Raw genomic sequence first — 27,721 nt, 5'->3', positions numbered from 1 at the left:
CGAGGGAAGGCGGCGAGTTACCGATTTCTCGCGGCTTGGGACCTACGACGACTCGCATCGGATCGGCCTGATTTTTCGCGTCAGATCAGGCTGATGAACCAGGATGGTTTCAACTATATTTTTTATAGAGTAAAATGCACAGGTGGTCATTGAACTTGTCGCATAAGCTCACTTTGGTCACTGTACTTAAGAATACGGTCAATACGGTAACTATATACGTGATGAGGTGATTATACGGTCACTGCCAGATCGTATAGATCCGTATCCATTCGTTTTGACCGGTCAAACATTCCACTCGGTGCCTCATCAGATCAGTTTTCTCTCTCTGTCATGTGGGGCCTACCTGTCATTGGGTGAAAGAAAAGAGTCGAACAAAAGAAAACTTTACACAAGTACGGATGTCGAAGCGCAGATCTCACGCTCTATGGGCGGGCAGTCTAAACAGGTACACATCCCTCACATTGTGATTAACAAGAGGAAAATCTCTTTTTATAATTCACTTCATTCGTGCAACAACCATTCAATGCTTTTTTTAATAATTTTTTTGCGTGAGAGACATTGGAATTTAAATCATAATCATGTCATGTGACTTTGAGTGAATCTAACCTCTCATCTCTCACTACTGTTTATGAACGCTGTCCGATTGATCCCTCTGTTCGCTCAGGTACTATTTTGAGAGAATTCTTATTATAACGTGCACACAATACCCATGCATGCACTCGTACACTAACACGCAGCGGGCATACACACACTAGTTAGCACACAGCCAGGCATGCACACACCGGCGACCGGCGACGAAGTTGACGCCGCAGGGTCGTACTTCAGCAGCCGCACGGCAATCGTACGCACAAGGCGAGTAGAGCGACCCAGAGTGGGTGGCATCATTGGTGGCCATGTCATCTCACGCATATGGAGTTGGTAGAGTGAATAGCAAAAAACTACCACATTACGGGCTATCGTTCCGAAAAACTACCGTTTTTTTTTAATTTTTCAAAAAACTACCACAAAAGTGGCTGGCTGTTCCTGGGGGCGGTTATGACATATGGGGCCCGCCCGTCAGGGTTTTGTCGGCCACAGTGGTCACGGCGCGCGGGTGACGGCCGTTAGGGTGCACGGGCCATCCCGACCAGGTGAAAACGGATCCGGCCCTCACTCTGTCTTCCTCGCGCTCACTCACTCTCACTCTCCTCCCTCGCTCTGTTTCCCCTGGCCGAGCTCTCCATCGTCGCCGACCACCTCAGTTCCTCGTCGCCGGCCAGGATTCCTTCTTGGAATGATGGGGATGAGAGCTTCGACGACAGCATGGGGGGCAACCTGATGGACATGGAGTACTTTGTAAGCCTCATCCTCCTCCTCTCTGTCATTATCTAGGGTTAGGGTTAGGGTTGAATCGATTTGGGAATGAGGGTTGATGAGTTGTATATTTGTATGGATGGATTCGTTTGGTTTGGTTATCTATTAGTTTTGATCTAGGGTATGGATGGCACTGTGATGTCTGATCTGACCTTGAGCAAGGCAAAGCTTGACTCAAGTTAAACTAGTTGATGCATTGGTTCTGATCTACCACATAACTTAATTGTTCAAATAAAAACAGAGTTCACTACAAATAACACAAATAGCAAGCATGCCTGACAAGCAGAGTTCAAGGCATAAAGCATAGTTGAGTGCAACACATTCAATGGTTGCCACTGGCTGTGAAATACAAAGCAAGTTTGCTTGGGGCCTTCTTCTTCCTCTTAGAACCAACATCAGCTTGACCTGATGTTGATGCTGCCCTTGGAGCATTAAAACCTCTTGCACTTGACCTGGTGTTCTTTGTTGGAGATGATGCACTTGACCTGGTGTTGTTGGCTGGTGCTGAAGCTGGTGGTGGGTTCTTTCTCTTTCTTGATCCACCTGTTGAAACTGCAGTAGATGTGGTTGCCCTTGTTGTAGCAGATGTGGTTGCCCTTGTTGAAGTTGTTGCTGGTTTCCTGCCCCTAAGTGGACCTGAAGCTGGAGCTGGACCTGAAGCTGGAGCTGGACCTGATGATGTGGCCCTAGCTGGAGGTGGCCTGGTTGGTGCTGAAGTTGTTGGGTATGATGCCCTATTTTCCTACAATTAAAAACAAGTTGTAGCTCACAAGATGTATGCATTAAAAACAAGTAGCAGATTTTCCTTGTTGAACTGGTTTAGTTACCTGGTGGTTGTTTTTCCTTATCATAAACTTGGCCTTAAGTCTGTCTTCACACATTGTCCACCTGTGGCCTTGCAGACCACAGTTACTGCATGTTATTGTGCCCATCCTTGATGTATCCTTTGGAGCTGGCACCTCAAATTCACCCTTTCTCCTAGCTGTCTGCTTCTTGCCTTTCTTCTCCCTAAAAACTGGTGGTTCTATGTCTGGTGTGTTGGTGTTGTGCCAGAATTCAGGGCCAGGGACAGGATAGGTGATTTGCTGGTATGCAGCCTTATACATTGGCTTCTTAAAGAATGGATGCACATAATCTTCTGGGTGAACTTTTATCTTCTGCATTGCAGATATTGCATGGTGGCAAGGTGATCCAGTCATGTCCCACCTCCTGCAAGAGCAGCTCCCTACATTAAGCTTCACACAATATGTGTTCTCTCCACTAGTTACTTGCCAGATGTTGGGACCAGCCATGTTTGCTTCACAGTATTTAGCCCACTTCTTGCTCTCCTCAAGCTTCTCCATGTAATGTGGGGTTATTTCCCACCTACAGCTCTCTGTTTTCTCTCTGATGCCCTGGTACATAACCATTAGTTTGGTCCTCCACCCTTCAAACATGGTCTTAATTGGTTTTGACCTAACATCTAGAATCATTTTGTTGCAAACCTCACTAAGGTTGTTCACTACCAAGTCAGTCTTGCACACATGATCCATTGCATATCTAGCCCAACACTCCTTAGGGATGCCATTCAACCACATGTAGGTTGGTTCACATGCTGCTTTCAAACCTGCCATTCCTTCTTTGTGACCATGTTCAGTGAAGGAATAGCTAGCTTTGTCAACCCATTTCTTAAGTTCTTCTGCTCTAAAGCCAGCCGACTGGAAGTTGGCATATATGTGTCTTAGGCAATATCTTTGTGGGGATTGAGGAAATACTTCATTAATTGCTTTAAGAAGGCCCTGTTGTTTGATTACATAAGGTAGTAATGAGATAACTGTAGCAGCATTGCTATGTGCATAAGAACAATACAGAGTCAGAGAAAATACCTTCTGCCTGTCAGACATGATGGTGTAGTTCCCAAACTGGTTGATGGTGCCAATGCAGACTCTAAGTTGGTTTAAAAACCAGGTCCAGCTAGGCCCATCCTCTTTGTCAACCACCCCAAAAGCAATTGGGAACACATTGTTGTTCCCATCTCTCCCAGTTGCTGCCAATATCTGCTGGCCTGTGGATAACTTGATGAAGCAACCATCTAGTCCTGCATAAACAGATATAGTTAGGGCAAAATTGAATAACTTGATTACATTTCTAACATGATTAAATCACTGATTTGTACCTATGAAAGGCCTACAACCAGCAAGAAATCCATCTTTTGATGCCTGGAGGCAATAGAACATGTACTTGAACCTTGGTGTGGGGGCTGGGTTCAAAGGATCCTCAAAAGTTGTCACTATGCACCTGCTTCCAGGGTTTGTGTCAAGCACACATTGTAGATAGTCCCTCAACCTTAGATACTGCTTTCTATGATCACCTTGCACAACATCAACAGCCATCAGTTTTGCCCTATATGCCAAACTCCTAGGTACATGCACCCCAAACTTCTTCTTAGTATGTTTGAGAACTATCTCTACATCAGCCTTTACATTTGATCTAACTGTGTCCTCCACAGCTTCTGCAACCCATTCAGCAGTAACCTTTGTACTCTCTCCACAAGCTCCACAACTATGATCCATGTGGCACTTCTTGATTGTGAATGTATCTTCATGGGCTACTTTGGATGCAGTCATGAAAAAATCACATCCATTCTTCCTCTCTGGGCACCAAACAATAACCCTTGATGGTTCATTCCTATGGTACTGAAAGTTTCTCAAAGTTCTAACATGAAAATTTCTCAATGCCTTTCTAAACTCATACACATTGGTGAAGCAAAGGTCCTTGCACAACTGCTTATGTGCATTAGGTACCTTTGGGTCATACCATTTCCTCTTTTTCTTCTTCTTCAATCTTCTCTTCCTTCCAGAAGGCAGTCTTGGAGTCTCCCCATCTGAGTCAGAAATGCCCACATCACCAGGGAAGCAATACTCATCAGCTTCAGGTACAAAATCTTGAAACTTTGGGATCTCTGGCTGACTGTGAGCTCTGGAAGTTGGACCTGGATTTGCTGCTGCTCTTCTCACAGGCTTGAGTTTCTCAGGCCTGCATTTTTCCACAATTATTTCCTCTCCACTGTCATCCTCTTTCTCCTCCTGCCAAAACTCTGAAACATCACTGTCACCTTCAAACTGTGGTCTGTCTTCTACAACATCTCTTTCTTCTTCATTTTCAATATTTTCACCTCTCTTCCAGGCCTTGTAAGACATCTTTATCCCTCTATATTCACCCCTATCAATCTCAAAGTCTGAGGATGATTTGTCAATATCATCATCCTCTTGACCAGCGGCCTGTCCATCATCATCTCCACCATTAGCTTCTGAAATATTGAAGTTACAACTTTGTTGTGTGTTCAAATTAACATGAAGAGGGTGGACCACTCCATCTTGTGACAGACTTAACACAAAATCAGGACCCCCCACTGGACTGCCTATTGGAATTTGTTCTTCACAAACATTGTGAGCCCTGTTATATTCAACATCTCTATCTTCATTTGCCTTGGAAACAATGATATTGAGCACTGTTAAATCTGAGTGGTCTATCATTTCTTCAACTGCATCTTGACTGTCCAGAAGAAATAAACCTTCCTGTCCAATCCCTTGTTCTTTTATCCAGTACATGTAGTCATCTGACCCATAGCCTTCAGTCTCAGTAAGTGGTATCAAGTTCAGAAATGTGATGTCTAAAACAGAAAACCTCCTTTCCATATTATCTCTGCCCTGGAAATGCAGCCTAACCTTCCAAATTTCATCATCCAGCCTGCATTACATAATATGTTATTTGAAAAGCCCAACTAACTAAGTGTTTTTTGCTACAAAAATTTAGTGCACACTAACTATAAAGTACAGTAAGGAATCTGAATCCAACAAATGCTTCTCTGAATCCACCATGCATTTCTACTAAATCTAACTAATCCTTCAGTGCTAAGTGATACTGTTGCATCCAAAACATGCTACAGAGTGTTTGTTCAACTATTATTCAGTGCATGTTCATGTTCTAAGATGAATCACAGCAACATCAACCTAGGGTTTGGTCAAAAAACTAAGTAAATTATGCTATGTTGTTTGAAATGAACAAGCAGAAATACAGAAACTGTTGAAGGAGCTCATAAGAGGAAAAAAAAACTTACTCCACCCCTCCAAATGCAGAGGCCCAGTGCTGGGAGTTGGCCGGATCTGCCTGCACGGCGCTAGCAAGAGACCTCGCTGCTCTGTACTCAAGCGAGAACTGGCAATCACCAGGCGACGGCGGTGTAGCCTGCGCCACGGCCGCCCCGTCCCGTCGCTCCGTCGTCGCCGCCCCGTCCCGTCGCGCAGTCGTCGCTGCCCCGTCGTCGCCTCGCCGGTGAGCTCGCCCCGGCCGCCATGTCCACACACACACTACACACACACACACACTACACACACACACATTAGTTTGTTTGTTATAAATTTTTCTGTTTTTTAGTTATAGAAATGTTAAAAATTATTCTGTTTTTAGTTATATAAATATTAGAAATGTTAGTTATATAGAATTGTTATAAATGTTTTCTGTTTTTAGTTATATAAATATTAGAATTGTTATGGAAATGTTAGTTATATGATCAGGAAATTTTAGAATTAGTTTTAGTTAGATGAATTAGATTAATGTCAAATTGTTAGAATTTGCATATATATAGAATTTTAGTTACCACAATCCAATCATTTAAAAAATGTTACTTTTTGCAGGCATATAGTATTTGTTCTCGACGATATGCCCGGCCCGCATCCTCGCCGTCGACCCGTTCGCGACGACGTCCTGCTTCAGGGGACCCATGTCCGGGACTGGGCTCCGCCGGGCTGGCACTGGGAGATGCTACCTGGAGGGGCGCGCCGCTTGGTGAGGAACCCGACCTCGGGTCCCGTCGTCGGCCCTGATCTTCTTTGGTGGCGTTCGCGTGGGCCACATTCGGTGTAGAGGCAGCTGACCCCGCCGGAGGTGGTGCGTTGTCGTGTCAGGGAGGAAGATGAGCACGTCCATCGCTACATGGCTGCTATGAATGACGTCATGTTCTCCACTACTTGGCGGGTTCTTTGGGCAGATGACCGGAGATATGATCCTGTGATGGTTTCTTCTCTTTGGGTGTGCACCGCCCGCGCCCCAGGAACCGCGAGTGGCGCCCTAGATTCTTTTGTAGTACTCGATCTTTATTAGGTACCTAGCCAGTGATGTATTCGATATATAATATTCGAGACGATGTATTCGAGATTATATATATTAATTAAGACGATGATGTATTCGAGATTATATATTCGAGACGATGTATTCGAGATTCAGTTTTTCTTTATTGATTAATTGCATCCATGCATTGTAATTTGAATACTAAATTGTTTTATATTTCTTCTGTATTAGTAAAGTAAAAGCCATGGTGGACAATACCAGCAGAGAGAGAGAAGAGGAATTGTTCGACATCATACGCAGCCCTCACAGGCTAGATGATTTGAATGAAGCAGATGACGGCTCCCAATATCTGAACAATACTGGAGAGGGTGATGAAAAGATATTCGATCTCGACGACCGAGCTGATGAAGTCATGAACTATGATTATGATTATGATGACACAGACAATGTTTGTGATGACACAGACAATGCTGATCTTCAAATAACAAAGACTACCGGCGAGGTATATTTATATAAGCATGCATCATGGTGATCATCACATGTTTTTTTATTGAAGATATATTAACGAATCGATCTTTCTTCTTTCAGCCCTCCGGATCGAGCAAATCTGCTTCTACAGACAGCAAGACAAAGCGAGGCCCGGGCAGAATGTTGAAGGGTGGTGTAAAGTACCACATCGAATCCATCAAACTTAGTGGCGAACCCCTCACGCCTAAGAACGTTGCGGACAAGTGGACTCGTCAGTGCGGAGTTCTTGTGAAGGACAAACTCCCGATCTCCATTCAAGAATGGAAAGAGCCAAAGACTAAACGTCCAGGTGTTACTTGGGTCGACGGCAGAGCCAAAGAAGACCTTTTGAAATCTCTGATGGAACATTTTACCCTACCAGATCATTTCACTGAGGCAGATGTGAAGAAAGTCAAGGCCGCTGCTTTTAAGAAGATGGCAATTGCATTCAACACCCACAATAAAATTGTATGGGCCAACTACCTCGCTAATGAAAGGAAGACTCCAGATTTCAAGGGGACACTGGAGAAGCAAAGAGAGCACTGGGACGATTTTGTGACCTTCAAGGATTCAGAATTATCTAAGGAACGGTCGATGAAAAACAAGGCAAATGCCGCAAGAAAGACGCAGTTCCATAGGCTGGGTCCAGGTGGCTACGCGGTGGGATTGCCTAAGTGGGATAAGTCTGAGCAAGAGATGGAGGGAGCAGGGGTCACTCCGATTACTAGGAGCTGCCCCCCCCAGGTGTAGAACTTGGTTCTATGTGCATGGGGGGGAGTTGGACCCGAAGCCATGCCTGGTTTCGAAGAAGGCAAGTCTAAAAGGAGCCGAACAAAAGATACTTGATGCAATAGAAGAAGCTCAAGCGGGGGTGTTCACGCCCAACAGAGAGAACGACGAGCTTACGCGCGCCCTGGGAAATCCTGAACACCCGGGAAGAACACGAGGCATGGGCGTTATTCCCTGGTATGAGGGCTTTTCAGACTGGAATGACGACTACAGGTCCCGTGCAAGAAAGAAGATGGAGGAGGAGAAGAAGAGGAAGTTGGAGGAGGAGCAGAGGAAGCAGGACGCAGAACGCCTTCAAGGCCTAGAAGCAAGGCACGCGGACCTGACACTCAAATTCCAGCAGCAGCAGCAGCAGATCGACTCACTTAGCCAGGAAAGGGGGTCTCAGCAGCGGCAGCAGCAAGCGGATGATCGTCCAGCATTGGATAGCACCGTCCCATCCATGCCGAGAAGCAGCGTGGTTCTGCCCCGGGCGACACACTGCTGGATACATACCCTGTGGATGACATCATAGAGAACACTAACTGTGAGCTACAGTCCAAAATGAAGAACATATCCATGAAGGTGGCGGACGGCGTTGCTTTTCCAGTTACCCCCAAAGCAACCTACCATTGCATCCCGATTCCAGAGGGCTATGCTCGTGTCATGGTTGATGAAGTGGTGGACCCATATTCGGGGCTAACGCTTGACATTCCTGGAGGTGAAGACGAGCGCACACTGGGAGAGGCCATACATCATATCATCCTATGGAGAAAGGATTGCATCATCTTTCGAAGTCAACCGACACCGCGTCGTCTGCTGACTCCTCCTCGAAGTTCGCCACTGAGTAAGCAGACTCCCGCTCCTCCAAGTCCACGAACGCGTGAGACGACTCCTCCTCGAAGTCCGCCACCTCCTCCAAGTCCCTGAACGCGTGAGCTGACTCCTTCGGTTTCAAGTCCGGCACAGCGTCATGCCACTTCTCCGGTTTCAAGTCCGGCACCGTGTCAGGCCACACCTCCTGCTTCAAGTCCGGCACATCGTCAGGCCACTTCTCCTGGTCCAACTCCACGTCAGCCATCTCCGCCGTCTCAGCAATCGCAGAAGAGACATGCCGCAGCTTTGGTGCGTAGCGGTATGAGTCGAGGTAGTTCAGGAAGTACAGGCGGAGACAAGCGATATAAATATGGTCCAAGCCTCGCTCCTCTTCCCGAGAGGCCTTACGACATGACTAAGGAGCAAAACACGGCCATAGTGCAAGCCCAAGTGGACGCCCATTTTGGACCGAAACCGACACTGCCGCCAAAGGAGAAAGTGCCTGAGAAAGTAATTGACCACTTCATTCGTATGGCTAGAGAACCAGCTCCCAAGCCTGTTGACTCGGACTATGAGCGCCAAATCAGGAAGGCACATCGAGCACGACTACAGAAGGAAGCGAGCTCAAGCTCGAGCCAACAAGCAGCTGGCAAAAAATGCGGGAAAACCGTTCCCCAGTTGGGAGAACAGGCGGCGCAAGCGATCCCCCCGCTTGTTGTGCCAACAACACATGAGAGGAGTAGTATGCGCGCCAAATATTATTATGGGCAAACCGTTAGCGTTCCCCAGCATGGCGATGTGGTAATAACAGAGGATCATATAATGCAGGCTCAAATGCTCAATATCTCTGTTGGACAACTCCTCGAAATTGAGCCCATGCCTACGCTTAAAGAATCGGAAATAGCATGGCAATATGTCCGGGGCAAACCTTTGGTCCATCCACACAAGGTCAAGGACCTCCCAACGAGAATGTATCAATTGCACCAATGGTACATGAACATTACCAAGATTTCCAATCGAGAGTCCCTCATGGTGAATGTCAAGCATGAGCATTATTACCATGAGAAAGCTCTGACCATTGAGTATCCAGAACTATTTCAGTTATACAATCAAGACGCACTCGACAAGTCTATCGTCAGTTGCTATTGTCTGTAAGTGATTTCTTTCTGTAATTTAAGTCTCAAGCTAGTTATGTAGTGATAATTTTGATCAATCATTACATGTAATTATCCTCACTATATTCTTTTTCTGTGGTATTATATGCAGGATGAAGATGTATGAAATGAAAAAAGCTGGACGCTATGGCGTTGGGTTCATTGACCCAAATACCATTAATCAGGACATATGGCAGATTGAACATTGTCAAGATGCTATAGAGAAAATCATGCTAGAGTTCTTGAAGCGCCTCAATAGCAATGAAGATATACTACTTCCTTACAACTTCCCGTGAGTCACACTGTCTTGTACTACAAATTCTGTTTTTGCTTACTAGCTAGCTAGATATTAATAATTAAGTGTATACAGTTTACGGTAGTTGATTAATTTTATGTACATGCCCGCTTAATTAAGACATGCAAACGTGTGCGTATGCAGTTGGCACTGGGTCTTGTTAGACGTTAAAGTTGAGGAAGAAAAAGTTGAATTACTGGACTCACTAACTAAAGAAGATAAAGACTACACCATCGTGAAGGGGATAGTCAACAAGTAATTTCAATCATTATTAACTATATCTCGGCCTATCAATTATTAGTTCGTCATTTCCTGATATGAACTATTTAATAACCCCTTTATTAATTTTCTTTGCCGGCGGGCAAGGCATGGACAAAGTTCATCAAGGTGACTCCAGGCACGTGGCCAAAAAAGTTGTTTTGGCATCGACCCAAGGTAAGTAATTAAGTAGTACTAGCTAGCTACCATCTCTTTAATTCTTGTTTCAATATCATTAATTAATTATCATGCTTGATTAATCATTATCTGATTCAATTCCATTCTCGTAAAGGCCCTGAGGCAGGCGCCGGGGAATAATCTGTGTGCATACTACGTTCGCGAGAACATTCGCATGATGACGTATGAAAGGAGCAGATCTGATAGACAGGATTGGGTACGTTTGTCAAAACACTATTCACACCATTATCGATATCTAGTCACACAACTAACACACATGCATATATTGATCTCCTTAACAGGTCAGATCAGTGCGGGATAAGCTCCTACCATCGGACCACATACTAGCACTTCAAGAGGAAATATCCATCCTACCACCCGATGGTAGTTACCCCACATATCTCATATACTACCAAGTGGTACTATATATACTATTTTATTATTTTAAATATGTTCATATACTATATCTAAGATATTTGAAAGCAAGTTACGCGAAAAAATTGCATATGAGCCAATAGTTTTTGTTATATTTATGAAATACGTACATATTTGTACGTAAAAAAAAGCATACTTAAAAAATGGTACATACTACTTAAAAATTAGTATATATACTGCCTAATCATTGTTATATACTACATACTACACGTGCATACTCTCGGTTTCAATAGATACTACATACAACATACAAAACGCAAGTGGTGGTAACTGCCACTGCTTGTAGGAAACATTTGTCATATATATGCGGTTCTACGTACGAGAAAATTTATTTATATATATGCATAACGTGTACAATTTGTAGTATCGTGAAATAACAGCAAACAAAAAAATTTGAATGAAAAATAAATCACCCCCTCCCCCCCAACCGGTACTAATGCCCTACGCGCACTCCGAGCCTGGCTCGTGCCACGTGGTGGCACTTTAGCGCCGGTTCGTCACCTAAAGGAGAGGGGGGGGGGGGGCTTTAGTCCCCACTCTTTAGTGTCGGTTCGCAAACCGGCACCAAAGGCCGTTACGAACCGGCACTAAAGCCCGGTTCTGCACTAGTGTGATAAAAGTTGTGCATACGGTGGATGAGTATAAAGCACATAAACTTGTTTATGATGTGTGGTTACTATCACTTAAATGTTATATTACGACAAGTTGTGTAACGTGTACTATACTAATTGTGCACTAACCCTAAAATAAACAAATTATACATTAACCTCCCCTCAAAATTAATTTGTACACTAACCTGGTTTGTGGTTTATCTAAAACTCTCATATAATACTCCCTCCATTCCATAAGTGCGTATAGATTTCTGAAACTTAAGCTAAGCAAAGTTTGACCGAATTTACAAAAAAACTATTTATATACACAATTCCAAACATATACAGATGAAAATATAACTGGTGATGTATCGAATGATATGCATTTTGGTATTTTAAATGTACATACTTCTGTCTGTTGAAACGGTCAAACTTTGTAATGTTTGAGTTAAAAAAAAACATTGTACGCGCTACATTATGAAACGGAGGGGGTAGTTTTTCACAAAATTCCACATCTATGTGTGGATCTATCCTTTGCATGCCAACTCTACTTTTTACAGTTGAGTATATATAAATCTTGGTTTGATTTTTAATGTGCGAAAACCTTAATTTGTCTGAGCTTGATTCGAGTCCTAGTAGAAGACCAGACTGAATGCATACGTGCGCGCTGAGGTTTCCGTCGCAGACTCCGTCCAAACATTGGACGCGGGAGCCGCCGGAGGCAACGTACGTGGCATCCATCCGTCGCCGGCTGCAGGTGCCGGGCCTTTCTTCTCCTCCCCGTCGCTGTCGCGGCAAAATTTCAGCACTAGCGGCTGAAGCGCGCTCACCGGTCACCGCTAAGCTGGCAGATAAGAACAATCCGACAGCCAACCCGATCGCACTCGCGCCACCAACCATCCAAGCACCCGCGGCCGTCGCCACCAACCATGTCGGCCGCCTACGACCGCGCGGCCGAGCTCCGCGCGCTGGACGCCACCTTCGCTGGCGTGCGCGGCCTCGTCGCCTCCGGCGTCACCCGCGTCCCCCGCATCTTCCGTGTCCCCGACGACGTCCTACAGGAGCCCACCGGCGGGCGGCAAGAACCGGTAGCCATCCCGGTGATCGACCTCGGCTGCGGCGACCACGCGGCCGTGGTCACCGCCGTGGGCCGGGCCGCGGCAGAGTGGGGGTTCTTCCAGGTGACAGGCCACGGCGTGCCTCCTGAGGTGGGCACCGCGGCGGTGGAGGCGGCCCGGGCATTCCACGAGTCCCCCGGCGGCGAGAGCACCGACAAGGCGCGGCTCTACACACGCGAGCCGGCCAGGGCCGTCAAGTACAACTGCAACTTCGACCTGCACGAGTCCAAGGTGGCCAACTGGCGCGACACCCTCTACCTCCGCATCGCGCCCCACCCTCCCGACGCCGGCGACATGCCGGAGTCCTGCCGCCGGTACGTGTTACGTGTTCCACTGAGCCACCACTCCATTATTTTTAGCTAGCTCGACAATGCCCACATGTACTCTGGCTATTTTCGAGAAAGAAAAGTCTATCTGTCCACGTAGTAGTCAACTTTGACTTATACGCATGCAGTGACGTGTTCTTTGACTACGCCGAGCACGTGAGGAACCTACGGGACACACTCTTTGCTCTGCTGTCCGAAGCACTTGGCCTCCACCCCAACCACCTCGCCGACATGGGTTGCAACCAGGGCCAGATGATACTCTGCCACTACTACCCTCCATGCCCCGAGCCCTCCCTCGCCATCGGCACCACCCGTCACTCCGACTCCGGCTTCCTCACGGTGCTCCTCCAGGACGGCGTCGGCGGGCTCCAGGTCCTCCACGAGAACCGGTGGGTCGACGTCACGCCAACACCCGGGGCGTTCATCGTCAATGTGGGTGATCTCTTGCAGGTACCTATACATCTTCACATTTGGGTCACGCTAAAATCATTAAATTGCAACTGCAAAATGCTAAAGGCATGCACGTGTCTCTCCTCTCCACCAGATAATCTCGAACGACAGGTTTAGGAGCGTGGAGCACAGAGTCATTGCGAAGAACGATGCACCGAGGGTCTCGATCGCGTGTTTCCCAAGCAATCCAAGTTCGGAGAGGATATATGGCCCGATCAAGGAGCTGCTGTCGGAGAAGAACCCGCCGTTGTACAGGGAGACACTCGCTAGGGATTACGTCGCGCACTATTACTTTGTCGGATTGGGTCCCAAGATGGCCATCAATGATTTCCGTCTATGAAATCGTCGGGAAAATCCTTTATGATTTTTGCAATAATTGAAAGACAAATTCCAAGTGCACATGGGTTTCGATAGACATTTTCCAAGGGAGCTTTGTGTATTCAGATGTGTTCGCTACCACGTGCCAAATGATTTGGCAAAAAGAAGTTGACCATAGCCTGAATGTACACCTTGAAAAGCACGAGTACGCTCTCTCAGAACAAAAACATGAGGGAACTTCTTTTTTTTAGGGGAAGACATGAGGGCCTGGAACTAGCTAGTGTTCAGTAGATTTGCCCAAAGAGTGAACTCACACGAACAGAAGTACACACACATCACACTTGCACCATACAACACAATTATAAATGATTAAGTAGCAATGGTAATTCCAACAAGAGTCGATATATATATGAAAAAATAAATTGGAAATGGACAAAGGCGCAGTGCACTGCAGTTCATTTCATTTTATGACAAGCCCCGGCATGAGATTTTATCCCTGCAAGCATGCATGTTTAGCCTGTGAAATTCGCTGCCATGGCACGGAGACCCTAGCATATACACATGGTATGATCATATGTTTAATTAATAATTAACTAATAGCTGATTATGATTTGGACTTTAGTAATTCCGATATGATACTTACTACATGGTTATAACACCTCCTGCGAGAGAAACGCGTGCACATGCACCTTGGAGACGAAGTCCTCAGCTCCATCAAAGAAGTCACCATTGTTAACCAACCCGTCGGAGAAGAGCAAGATGATGCCATTCAGGCACCCGTGGTCTCTCATTAGTTTATGTGCCACGGGGAGGCCAGACGCCATGTTCTTCGTACATGGGTTCTTTCTCCAAGCTGAGCTTCCGGAGTAACCAGTTGTCTTTGTCTCCTTGGACTCAACTAGTTTCACATCATGCGTGTACGTGTTAGGGGTCGACATGAGATATGTGTAGCCGAGGCAACTATCCGTGAAGTGGGTGAGTTTCTCTTGCACCAGCCTTTGATCTCTTGTTCCATCTTGCCCCATGCCAGACTTGGGGTAATGGTGCAGTCAAATGCATACACAAGCACCACGTCCAGTGGCAACCTCCCTGTACATTAATAATTTTCATTTGTTCACTCCATTGTATATATGTACAACAAGCATAACTTCATGATAGCCCCTTGTTTCAGACCAGTCTATGTTTTTTGTTTATGTATACCTGGAGAAAGCTTGGTGCCATTAAGGATGCTATCTAGCATTTGCGAGAAGGGTACCGATAGACTTGGCTTGTCTGGAACAGGGATGCGGCTGAACGTCCCACCCGGGGAGTTCGCTGCAATGGCGCGAAGACCCTATTTCACATGCACAAAAAATAGGCAAGATTATACTATTAAGCTGGAAGAATTGGACTTGTGTGACTCTCTGCTTTGATAGATACATGGTTATATGCACCTCCACCAAGAGTAAACGTGTGAACCGGCACTTTGGAGATGAAAATCTTCAGCTCCATCAAAGAAGTCACCCTTGTTAATCAACCCGTCGGAGAGAGTGAATAGCAAAAAACCACCACATTACGGGCTATCGTTCCGAAAAACTACCGTTTTTTTTAATTTTTCAAAGAACTACCACAAAAGTGGCTGGCTGTTCCAAAAAAACCAAGTGGCCGAACGGTTAAGTTTTAACTGGGGTTATGACATGTGGGGCCCGCCCGTCAGGGTTTTGTCGGCCACAGTGGTCACGGCGCGCGGGTGACGGCCGTTAGGGCGCACGGGCCGTCCCGACCAGGTGAAAACGGATCCGGCCCTCACTCTGTCTCCCTCGCACTCACTCACTCTCACTCTCCCCCCTCGCTCTGTTTCCCCTGGCCGAGCTCTCCATCGTCGCCGACCACCTCAGTTCCTCGTCGCCGGCCAGGATGCCTTCTTGGAATGATGGGGATGAGAGCTCCGACGACAGCATGAGGGGCAACCTGATGGACATGGAGTACTTTGTAAGCCTCATCCTCCTCCTCTCTGTCATTATCTAGGGTTAGGGTTAGGGTTGAATCGATTTGGGAATGAGGGTTGATGAGCTGTATATTTGCATGGATGGATGCGTTTGGTTTGGTTATCTATTAGTTTTGATCTAGGGTATGGATGGCACTGTGATGTCTGATCTGACCTTGAGCAAGGCAAAGCTTGACTCAAGTTAAACTAGTTGATGCATTGGTTCTGATCTACCTTTTACTGCATGTAGGACACACCTGACACCATCCCTGAGCCACTCTGGTGTGGTGCTCCCATGGAGGAAGTTTCCAAGTGTACTCTGCACGATATGAAGCCTAGGAAGTGTGTTGCTTTTGAAGGTGCTAACACTGGGAGGAGGTTCTATGGATGCCCTATTCAGGTGAGTAATTGAGTATGCCTAGTGGATTCAGTTATGCCTAGTGGATTCAGTTATGCCCAGTGGTTACTGAATTTGTACATTAACTCTGTTTGAACTAAATTTAGTACTGAATTTATGGTTACATGTCCTCCTTGTGTACGAATCCTCTTTTTGAATTGAAGTTAGAACTGAATTTATGCATTTTCTGAAGTATGTGTTCTCTGATCAAACTACAGGGAGGTGTGAATTGTGGTGTAGTTCAGTGGGTTGATCCTGCCTGGCCTGATGTACTTAAGAACTGCCTCATCAAGTTGTGGGAAATGTTCCATGAGCAAAACCTTGGAAGGATTCAAGACAAGCATGCATATGAGGATGAGGTTGCCAAGTTGAAGAAGGACTATGATCATCTCTGCACTGAGTATCATAAAATGGTTGATCATGTTAGCAAGATGTTTGACTGGCAGGATGGTGTTGGCAAGACTGACTAGCAAAAAGCAATGGATGCTGAGAAATTTGAGAAGCAGAAGGAAGAGCTAGAGCTGGAGATGAAGATGGAGAAGCTAAGGCTAGCAAAAGAACAGAGGTGTATCCTTCAGGCCCAGGCAGACATAATTCACAACACCAGGAAGGCAATGAAAGAGATAAAGGTGGACAGAGATCTTCTTGCACAAGAGAAGATAGAGCTTGAGAAAGTAGTTGCTGATCTGCTGAATGCTGGCCATGGGAGCAAGGAAAAGCTTGAGAAAATCAAGGCCATACTGGAGGCTTGAAGATTTGGACAATGGTGGTTAAGTAAGTAAGGTGGCCTACACATATAACAGGCCTTGCAAGATGATGGTAGGAGTATATTTTGTGCAGTCCTATATGAACTGTTTAAGTTATGGTAACTAGAGTGGTGGAGAACCTTTGCTAAGTCTGGCTTATGTTATTGTACTGTTAAGAACCTATCTATCTTAAGTAATGCAGTGAAGAACTGTTTTATTTCTTTAGGTTGTTTTCCTGAAAGTAGCAATGCTGAACTAGTATATTTTTGGGCCTAAATGCATTATGTACACATTGTGGGCCTAGACTGAGCTGTTTTATTACTTCACCTACCTACCACCAACCATTAGTAGTCTATAAAGCCCACCCCTTGAGTGAAACCGCAGTCAATCCCCCATCCCCACAACCCCCCAGCCGCCAAAGAAACCCTAGAATCCAAGGGAGAGATGGATCCTGGAGAGGTCATAGATGGAGAAGAAGAGGTGCCCAGGCAAGCCAGGCGCCAAGATGCAAGGAGGAGGGCGAGAAGGCAACTTGCTGAGATGATCCTTGCAGCACGCAACCGCAAGGACATAGAGCAGTTCCTGGAGGCATTCCCCCCTGGTTCCAACCCTAGTGATGATGATATCATCTACTGGGCAAGAAGGAGGGCAAATTTCCATCCCTTTCAGGTCACTAGGCAGAGGTGGACTAGGATTCTGTACCCATGATGCTGCTGTTATGTTTCTGTGTTCCTAGATCTGTCTTTCTATCTATGTGATGTTTGAAGTTGGTGTAAGAACAATGTTGAATGAGCTATGTATGTGATGAATCAACTTGTCTATGATGCAATGCAATGTATGAAGCTGGTGAAAGAAAAATGTTGAATGATCTATCTATGTGATGAATCAATCTGTCTATGATGCAATTTATGAGTGAATCTTTTATCTATATTTGTATGTATGAATGAATTGATCTGGTGATCTTGATGTTTAAGTTAGATATGTTATGGTTTGGTCAGATGGCCATATCAAATCAAAATAGAGCTTGACAATTCATAACCTAGGACAGCATAAGAAATAATTTCATATGAACAATTCATAACCTAGGACATATCAAATCAAAATAGAGCTTGACAATAGATAACTTAATTGTTCCAAGCAGTTCAAACATAGACCACATAACTTAATTGTTCAAATGAAAACAGAGTTCACTGCAAATAACACAGATAGCAAGCATGCCTAACAAGCAGAGTTCAAGGCATAAAGCATAGTTGAGTGCAACACATTCAATGGTTGCCACTGGCTGTGAAATACAAAGCAAGTTTGCTTGGGGCCTTCCTCTTCCTCTTAGAACCAACATCAGCTTGACCTGATGTTGATGCTGCCCTTGGAGCATTGAAACCTCTTGCACTTGACCTGGTGTTCTTTGCTGGAGATGATGCACTTGACCTGGTGTTATTGGCTGGTGCTGAAGCTGGTGGTGGGTTCTTTCTCTTTCTTGATCCACCTGTTGAAACTGCAGTAGATGTGGTTGCCCTTGTTGTAGCAGATTGGTTGCCCTTGTAGAAGCTGTTGCTAGTTTCCTGCCCCTAAGTGGTCCTAAAGCTGGAGCAGGACCTGAAGCTGGAGCTGGACCTGAAGCTGGAGCTGGACCTGATGATGTGGCCCTAGCTGGAGGTGGCCTGGTTGGTGCTGAAGTTGTTGGGTAGGATGCCCTATTTTCCTACAATTAAAAACAAGTTGTAGCTCACAAGATGTATGCATTAAAAACAAGTAGCAGATTTTCCTTGTTGAACTGGCTTAGTTACCTGGTGGTTGTTTTTCCTTATCATAAACTTGGCCTTAAGTCTGTCTTCACACATTGTCCACCTGTGGCCTTGCAGACCACAGTTACTGCATGTTATTGTGCCCATCCTTGATGTATCCTTTGGAGCTGGCACCTCAAATTCAGCATTTCTCCTAGCTGTCTGCTTCTTGCCTTTCTTCTCCCTAAAAACTGGTGGTTCTATGTCTGGTATGTTGGTGTTGGGCCAGAATTCATGGCCAGGGACAGGGTAGATGATGTGCTGGTATGCAACCTTATACATTGGCTTTTTAAAGAATGGATGCACATAATCTTCTGGGTGAACTTTTATCTTCTGCATTGCAGATATTGCATGGTGGCAAGGTGATCCAGTCATGTCCCACCTCCTGCAAGAGCAGCTCCCTACATCAAGCTTCACACAATATGTGTTCTCTCCACTAGTTACTTGCCAGATGTTGGGACCAGCCATGTTTGCTTCACAGTATTTAGCCCACTTCTTGCTCTCCTCAAGCTTCTCTATGTAATGTGGGGTTATTTCCCACCTACAGCTCTCTGTTTTCTCTCTGATGCCCTGGTACTTAACCATTAGTTTGGTCCTCAACCCTTCAAACATGGTCTTAATTGGTTTTGACCTAACATCTAGAATCATTTTGTTGAAAACCTCACTAAGGTTGTTCACTACCTAGTCAGTCTTGCACACATGATCCATTGCATATCTAGCCCAACACTCCTTAGGGATGCCATTCAACCACATGTAGGCTGGTTCACATGCTGCTTTCAAACCTGCCATTCCTTCTTTGTGACCATGTTCAGTGAAGGAATAGCTAGCTTTGTCAATCCATTTCTTAAGTTCTTCTGCTCTAAAGCCAGCCGACTGGAAGTTGGCATATATGTGTCTTAGGCAATATCTTTGTGGGGATTGAGGAAATACTTCATTAATTGCTTTAAGAAGGCCCTGTTGTTTGATTACATAAGGTAGTAATGAGATAACTGTAGCAGCATTGCTATGTGCATAAGAACAATACAGAGTCAGAGAAAATACCTTCTGCCTGTCAGACATGATGGTGTAGTTCCCAAACTGGTTGCTGGTGCCAATGCAGACTCTAAGTTGGTTTAAAAACCAGGTCCAGCTAGGCCCATCCTCTTTGTCAACCACCCCAAAAGCAATTGGGAACACATTGTTGTTCCCATCTCTCCCAGTTGCTGCCAATATCTGCTGGCCTGTGGATAACTTGATGAAGCAACCATCAAGTCCTGCATAAATAAAGATAGTTAGGGCAAAATTGAATAACTTGATTACATTTCTAACATGATTAAATCACTGATTTGTACCTATGAAAGGCCTACAACCAGCAAGAAATCCATCTTTTGATGCCTGGAGGCAATAGAACATGTACTTGAACCTTGGTGTGGGGGCTGGGTTCAAAGGATCCTCAAAAGTTGTCACTATGCACCTGCTTCCAGGGTTTGTGTCAAGCACACATTGTAGGTAGTCCCTCAACCTCAGATACTGCTTTCTATGATCACCTTGCACAACATCAACAGCCATCAGTCTTGCCCTATATGCCAAACTCCTAGGTACATGCACCCCAAACTTCTTCTTAGTATGTTCGAGAACTGTCTCTACATCAGCCTTTACATTTGATCTAACTGTGTCCTCCACAGCTTCTGCAACCCATTCAGCAGTAACCTTTGTACTCTCTCCACAAGCTCCACAACTATGATCCATGTGGCACTTCTTGATTGTGAATGTATCTTCATGGGCTACTTTGGATGCAGTCATGAAAAAATCACATCCATTCTTCCTCTCTGGGCACCAAACAATAACCCTTGATGGTTCATTCCTATTGTACTGAAAGTTTCTCAAAGTCCTAACATGAAAATTTCTCAATGCCTTTCTAAACTCATACTCATTGGTGAAGCAAAGGTCCTTGCACAACTGCTCATGTGCATCAGGTACCTTTGGGTCATACCATTTCCTCTCTTTCTTCTTCTTCAATCTTCTCTTCCTTCTAGAAGGTAGTCTTGGAGTCTCCCCATCTGAGTCAGAAATGCCCACATCACCAGGGAAGCAATACTCATCAGCTTCAGGTACAAAATCTTGAAACTTTGGGATCTCTGGCTGACTATGAGCTCTGGAAGTTGGACCTGGATTTGCTGCTGCTCTTCTCACAGGCTTGAGTTTCTCAGGCCTGCATTTTTCCACAACTATTTCCTCTCCACTATCAGCCTCTTTCTCCTCCTGCCAAAATTCTGAAACATCACTGTCACCTTCAAACTGTGGTCTGTCTTCTACAGCATCTCTTTCTTCTTCATTTCCAATATTTTCTTCACCTCTCTTCCAAGCCTTGTAAGACATCTTTATCCTCTATAGTCACCCCTATCAATCTCAAAGTCTGAGGATGATTTGTCAATATCATCATCCTCTTGACCAGCAGCTTGTCCATCATCATCTCCACCATTAGCTTCTGAAATGTTGAAGTTACAGCTTTGCTGTGTGTTCAAATTAACATGAAGAGGGTGAACCACTCCATCTTGTGACAGACTTAACACAAAACCAGGACCCCCCACTGGACTGCCTATTGGAATTTGTTCTTCACAAACATTATGAGCCCTGTTACATTCAACATCTCTATCTTCATTTGCCTTGGAAACAATGATATTGAGCACTGTTAAATCTGTGTGGTCTATCATTTCTTCAACTGCATCTTGACTGTCCAGAAGAAATAAACCTTCCTGTCCGATCCCTTGTTCTTTTACCCAGTACATGTAGTCATCTGACCCATAGCCTTCTGTCTCAGTAAGTGCTATCAAGTTCAGAAATGTGATGTCTGAAACAGAAAACCCCCTTTCCTTATTATCTCTGCCCTGGAAATGCAGCCTAACCTCCCAAATTTCATCATCCAGCCTGCATTACATAATATGTTATTTGAAAAGCCCAACTAACTAAGTGTTTTTTGCTACAAAAATTTAGTGCACACTAACTATAAAGTACAGTAAGGAATCTGAATCCAACAAATGCTTCTCTGAATCCACCATGCATTTCTACTAAATCTAACTAATCCTTCAGTGCTAAGTGATACTGTTGCATCCAAAACATGCCACAGAGTGTTTGCTCAACTATTATTCAGTGCATGTTCATGTTCTAAGATGAATCACAGCAAAATCAACCTAGGGTTTGGTCAAAAAACTAACTAAATTATGCTATGTTGTTTGAAATGAACAAGCAGAAATGCAGAAACTGTTGGAGGAGCTCATAAGAGGAAAAAAAACTTACTCCACCCCTCCAAATGCAGAGGCCCAGTGCTGGGAGTTGGCCGGATCTGCCTGCACAGCGCTAGCAAGAGACCTCGCTGCTCTGTACTCAAGCGAGAACTGGCAATCACCAGGCGATGGCGGTGTAGCCTGTGGCGTAGGAGCCTGCATCAGAGCTGCAGCCTGTGGTGTCCGCTGCGGCGGCGGCGGCGCCGCCGGCTGGGTTGCAAAGCTACCGCTCCCCAACCAGTTATCAACCTTTGAGAACTCGCCGCCTCCATCCCCCCTTCCACCTCCACCCGTTGAATGGCCGCCATCGCCTAGTTTCGCCGCCGCCGCCGCCATCGGAGATGGAGGCGCGCACGAGAGAGAGGGAGACAGAGAGGGGGAAGACAGAGTGAGGGCGGGCCGGATCCGTTTGACCTGGTCGGGACGGCCCGTGCTCCCTAACGGCCGTCACCCGCGCGCCGTGACCACTGTGGCCGACAACCACAGTTAAAACTTAACCGTTCGGCCACTTGAATTTTTGGGAACAGCCAGCCACTTTTGTGGTAGTTTTTTGAAAAATTAAAAAAAACGGTAGTTTTTCGGAACGATAGCCCGTACTGTGGTAGTTTTTTGCTATTCACTCCGTCGGAGAAGAGCAAGATGACACCATTCAGCTGCCCATGATCGCTCATCAGTTTATGTGCCACAGGGAGGCCAGACGCCATATTCTTTGTGGATGGGTTCTTTCTCCAAGCCGAGCTCCCCGCATAGCCAGTTGACTTTGTCTCTGCAAGGTCGACTTGTTTCATATCATACGTGCACGTGTTAGGGGTCGACATGACATACGTGTAGCCGAGGCAGCTATCTGCAAAGTGCTTCAACTTCTCCTGCACCAACCAAAAGATCTCGTGTTCCATTTTGTCCCAAGCCGGGCTTGGGGTAGTGGTGCAGTCAAATGCATACATGAGAACCACATCCAGGGGCCACCTCCCTGCACATTGTTGATCATCCATCCACTCAATCATATGTATGTTTCCGAGCAAGCATTTTTTTTAAATAACTTATGAATTCACATGTGCATGCAGGTTGTTTCTGTATATCTACCTGAATTGGTACTTGGATGCTTGGTGCCATTAAGGATGCTATCCAGCACTTGTGAGAAGGGCACCGACAGACTCGGCTTGTCCGGAACTTGTAGAGGGCTGAAAGTCCCGCCTGGGGAATTTGCTGCGATGACTCGAAGAACCTGTAGCATAAACACAATAAATATATAATTAATTAATGGATGATCAATAATTGGATGGATTAACTATGACTTGACACTTACATGATTATATGCATCCCCGCCGAGAGTAAACGTGTGCACGGGCACTTGTGAGATGAATTCCTCAGCCCCATCAAAGGAGGCACCCTTGTTAATCAACCCATCGGAGAAGAATAAGATGATGCCATGCAACTCCCCTTGATCGTTGATCATTTTATGTGCCTGGGAGAGTGCAGACGGCATGTCCTTTGTGACGGCAATCCTCCTCCATGCCGAGCTTTCCTTATACCCATTTGCCTTTACCTCGGCAGAATCAACTAATTTCATATCAGAGGTGTACTTGTTAGGGCTCGACGTAATATATGTGTAGCCAAGCCAGGTATCCGTGAAATGGGTGAGTTTCTCTTGCACCATCCAAAAGATCTCATTGTCCACCTTATCCCAAGCCATGGTCGAGGTGCTGCGGTCAAATGCATACACAATCACCACACCTAGTGGTCCCCTCCCTGGACCTCCACCGCCTGATCGACTCATAGTGGGTGTGGGCAAGCTCTGCATGGGTGTGTAGAGGTAGTGTGTCAACGATTTTTGGGTGATCCAACTTGATCGGTGTACGTTCAGATCAACAACAAAAAAAGACAACCACATACAAAAGGAGATGCAAGTTTACCAGTGTGCATGTAGAACGCGTACACAAACATGTAAGTGCACACAAGATATATGTGGATTCTTATATTTGAAAATAATATTTATTACAATATTGATGACCGTGTGAATAAACTTGTACCAATTTTCATGTATAGAATTGCTGTGTAGTCTAAAATACATAGAAAAATCTTTTGCTTCCGTTTAAAACAAACATACATATACAATCATTTTATACTAAGAACATACCTCTCGGAATCACAATTTTGGACCCTATGTTCAGTCAAACTCAATACAAATACCACTTTATAATAACTCAGATTTGAACTTCTATTTTTTTATCTCAAAATCTATTTCTAAAAAAATTCTCTCTCCGTCCCATAATACAGTATGCATTGGTTTTCACAAAACTCAAACTTAAGAAAATTTGATCGAGTTTATAATAAAGATCCATAACTATAATATCTAATATATACAATATAAAAAATATTCTGTGATCAATATAAGCGTATTAATTTGATATCCCAGATGTTGCTATGTTTTTCTATAAACTTGGCCAAAATCTGAAAAAAAAAATCTAATATGGACTATATTTTGGAGTGAAAGGAGTACATATTTTTAAGCCATACATATATTATAGTATAAATTAATGGTCAAAGTTACATCTTCAACCGAGGAATTCATCGTATTATTTACATGTTACAAACATATTTTTTCAGCTACGTTCCCGAAAAGAGAGAGGAGACTGATATAGGGGTTAAAGTACTTTATTATTTTGTCATACATCTAGAATATGCAAATAATACGCCTAGAAAATAATTGTAGATGAAACAAATAAACCATACATCTAGAAGTTGAGTCCTTCAAAAAATAAATCAATTTCAATGCCATTTATTTCTCTCCATGATTTCTTTGAACTCTAAAGTCAATCTACTAGTGTCGTGATCTTCGGACTGTCCAACTCTGCTTGATTTACTAATGTAGTGCTAGATACATCCATTTGAGCGACAAACTTTTTGGGACGGAGGGAGTACAAAGTAGACCATATGTGTTCTTTCTCAAGCGAGCATCTACACTTGTCTGAACATCTAGGTATACACACTTTTGAGATGATAAACAAAATAAAAGATAGCAAAGCTCAACAGCGAATTAATAGAGAAGAACCAACTAACAGTGGATCTGGAAGATCTGCTTGCAACTGAGGGTGATGAACTACTATGGAAAAAGGTAGAAGTAATTAGCAAGCAGCCGCTTGAACTTAATTACTTGGTGACGGTGGGTGGATCGACGATGGGTATAGCCGCGATAGCTAGCTGCGGCCTGCAGGGATGGGACTGTGGTAAGAAAGAGGAAATTAATGTGGTTTGTTTGCTGATCCCATCCACAGCACCTAGTTAGCTCTTAAGTAGGAGAAGCAGAGAGTGGTGCTGTGCTGTGTGGCTGGTAGCATGGTAGACAGCAAAGATTGATGAATCTCCAGAGTGATAAACAACAGGCCATGCACATCACGACCGTCTTAGTTTTTGCCTCGCCCAAGGTATATGTCGGCGATTCTATATGAAGTGAGTGACTGACATGACGATCGGTGTTGATCGAGCTGTAGCTAGCAGTCTCGCACGTGCAACACGCACAGCAGGCCCCGCATGCACGATGGATGCACGGGCGAATCGTACAGTTACTATAATCCTGCACACTGACCCTGAATGCACGTCAGGTATATATCTACGAGTACATGCCAGCAGCCCAGCACATATTGAAATAAAAAAAGGAAAATAAATAGAAAACAAAAAAGAAAAAAGTATTAAAAACTGAAAGGTATTGCCGCCCTCTGTGTAGCACACGACCCATTTAAACCAACAAATAGTACTACTAGTCTACTACCTGAGCTTTTTCGATCGAAGGATGGATTCAACGTTCATCTCTGGCATACCTAAACAACACACCGTCTGAACTACGACACGAGGCCATCTTGATTGTGGAGCATTTTTGGATTAGAGATCAAATCGTCAGCAGACTTTAAATTTCCGTGCCACCGGCCATCCAGACACATGTAGCGCGTGGCGCCCGGGGTCAAACAAGGTGCACGCAGCCGCAGAGGCACAGGCTTTCGCCCCACCCCAGGAGTACACAATATACATGAGATAATCACGATGATTAGTCCAATCGTAAGACAAATAAGCTCGACTCAACTAACGTACGCATAGTGGCACAAATGCTGGGGAACATGAGCTGTTCAAATGAACCGTGTGCTGGAGAAAGGAAGGGGGTGTGAAGTTTAGTGGCACCCTTTATATGTTGACTATCATTAGGTTTTTCTTTATCCTCCGTAGATATTTCTAATGCTTAAGTATGCCAACGAACTACACGCAATGGTCAGTTGTAAAATTCTGCCTTGTTGATATTTTAAAGGTTGGTTAAATTTTAGAATTGGCAGCTAGCATTCATAAATATTAAGAGTGTTTTCTTATCATCTAATTGTAATACACATATCCTAAAAAGCCAAAAGATCTCACTCTAGAATGGCATGTGTAGTCAAAATTCTATAAAATTATTCATTTTTTTGTATTGTATATTGAAAATAAAATCTAGAAAAATGAAGTGCATAAAAATGTGAATAGAAATTTGACTTCCATGTTATGATAATATGATATCAAATTACTTCTATGGTGTTGTCTTCTAAGTTAAGCCAATGAATCAAATTATAAGAAATTGTTTATTCTACCATGAACACTCACATAATTAATATATGATAATATTATAGGAATCCATATTTGTGATAAATTTAATATAGAACCGTTGAGATAAGAACCGTGCACACACTTTTTTGGTTTAAAATAAGAATCAACATAGTTATTATTTAGCTAAATGTTTTTTGTGAAGTTATAAAATTCTTAAGTTTGAACAATAGTCCTATTGACATTAAAGGGTGAGGTATTTATTTGTTCTTAAGGTAGGTAATTTAATTAAAATTTGGGCACTGCTGAAAAAAATAATTTTACTTAATTAACTTTACAGAGAAGATTTTGAGTTAAATGTCCTTATATGTTGATGTTGAGGTCATCGGACCAGTCAGTATTTTCTATAATTTTGTTGTGACTAATCTAATCTAAATTACAATAATTGTGCTTTGCTTCAGTTTCAGTTCTTGGAGGGTAATTGTCCGACGAACAATAACATGCTTATTAATTTATACTAAACTTTTTTATTTTTTCTTAACTATTTTTTTGCCGAATAATAGTGGTCCACCCAAACAAACAGTATCACATTACCCCACAAATAAATTGATTTACGTGTCTGTCATGTGTAAGTCATTTCATTACATTTTACTTCCTAAAGTTTCTCCAAAGTAATCCTAAATTGGATTCAATTTTTGCATTTACATGAGATTATCCATGCGTGATCACTCTATAAACTATTTTAAACTAGCTTTCATGCATTGAAGAGATGTCTATATGATTTGACCGATTGCATTAGACTACATCATAGTGTTTTTATTGTGTATGTATCAATAATATCTTAAATATCTATAGAACTTGCTACAGTGTTTTAGAGTATATGGTGAAGGAAATATGCCCTAGAGGCAATAATAAAGTTGTTATTTATATTTCCTTATATCATGATAAATGTTTATTATTCATGCTAGAACTGTATTAACCGGAAACTTAGTACATGTGTGAATATATAGACAAACAGAGTGTCACTAGTGTGCCTCTACTTAACTAGCTCGTTGAATCAAAGATGGTTAAAGTTTCCTAGCCATAGACATAAGTTGTCATTTGATTAATCGGATCACATCATTAGATAATGATGTGATTGACTTGATCCATTCCGTTAGCTTAGCACTTGATCATTTAGTATGTTGCTATTGCATTTTTCATGACTTATACATGTTCCTATGACTATGAGATTATGCAACTCCCGAATATCGGAGGAACACTTTATGTGCTACCAAACATCACAACCTAACTGGGTGATTATAAAGGTGCTCTACAGGTGTCTCCGA

General features: G+C 44.0%; 1 protein-coding gene and 1 pseudogene across 1 annotated transcript; one reads left to right on the top strand and one right to left on the bottom strand.

The window, feature by feature from the left end:
* The first annotated feature begins 12,360 nt into the window (after positions 1-12,360).
* LOC119361803 (1-aminocyclopropane-1-carboxylate oxidase homolog 1-like) lies at positions 12,361-13,755 on the top strand. Its single transcript, XM_037626949.1, has 3 exons — positions 12,361-12,894; positions 13,035-13,356; positions 13,451-13,755. Exons 1-3 carry the CDS (start codon positions 12,392-12,394, stop codon positions 13,694-13,696), a joined length of 1,071 nt encoding a protein of 356 aa, XP_037482846.1. The 5' UTR covers positions 12,361-12,391; the 3' UTR covers positions 13,697-13,755.
* A 569-nt stretch (positions 13,756-14,324) lies between these two features.
* Positions 14,325-23,607, bottom strand: LOC119360251 (annotated as a pseudogene).
* Positions 23,608-27,721: the final 4,114 nt, after the last annotated feature.

This window comes from Triticum dicoccoides, chromosome 2B (assembly GCF_002162155.2).
Source record: "Triticum dicoccoides isolate Atlit2015 ecotype Zavitan chromosome 2B, WEW_v2.0, whole genome shotgun sequence".
Classification (NCBI taxonomy): domain Eukaryota; kingdom Viridiplantae; phylum Streptophyta; class Magnoliopsida; order Poales; family Poaceae; genus Triticum; species Triticum dicoccoides.
The sequence above is the reverse complement of the archived record's forward strand: the minus strand, read 5'-3'. Positions and strand labels throughout refer to the sequence as shown.

Coding starts and splice junctions, on each gene's coding strand:
- LOC119361803 (XM_037626949.1), top strand. CDS start 12,392: ATGTCGGCCGCCTACGACCGCGCGGCCGAGCTCCGCGCGCTGGACGCC. Junction 12,895..13,034: donor ATGCCGGAGTCCTGCCGCCG/GTACGTGTTACG, acceptor ATACGCATGCAG/TGACGTGTTCTTTGACTACG. Junction 13,357..13,450: donor ATGTGGGTGATCTCTTGCAG/GTACCTATACAT, acceptor CCTCTCCACCAG/ATAATCTCGAACGACAGGTT.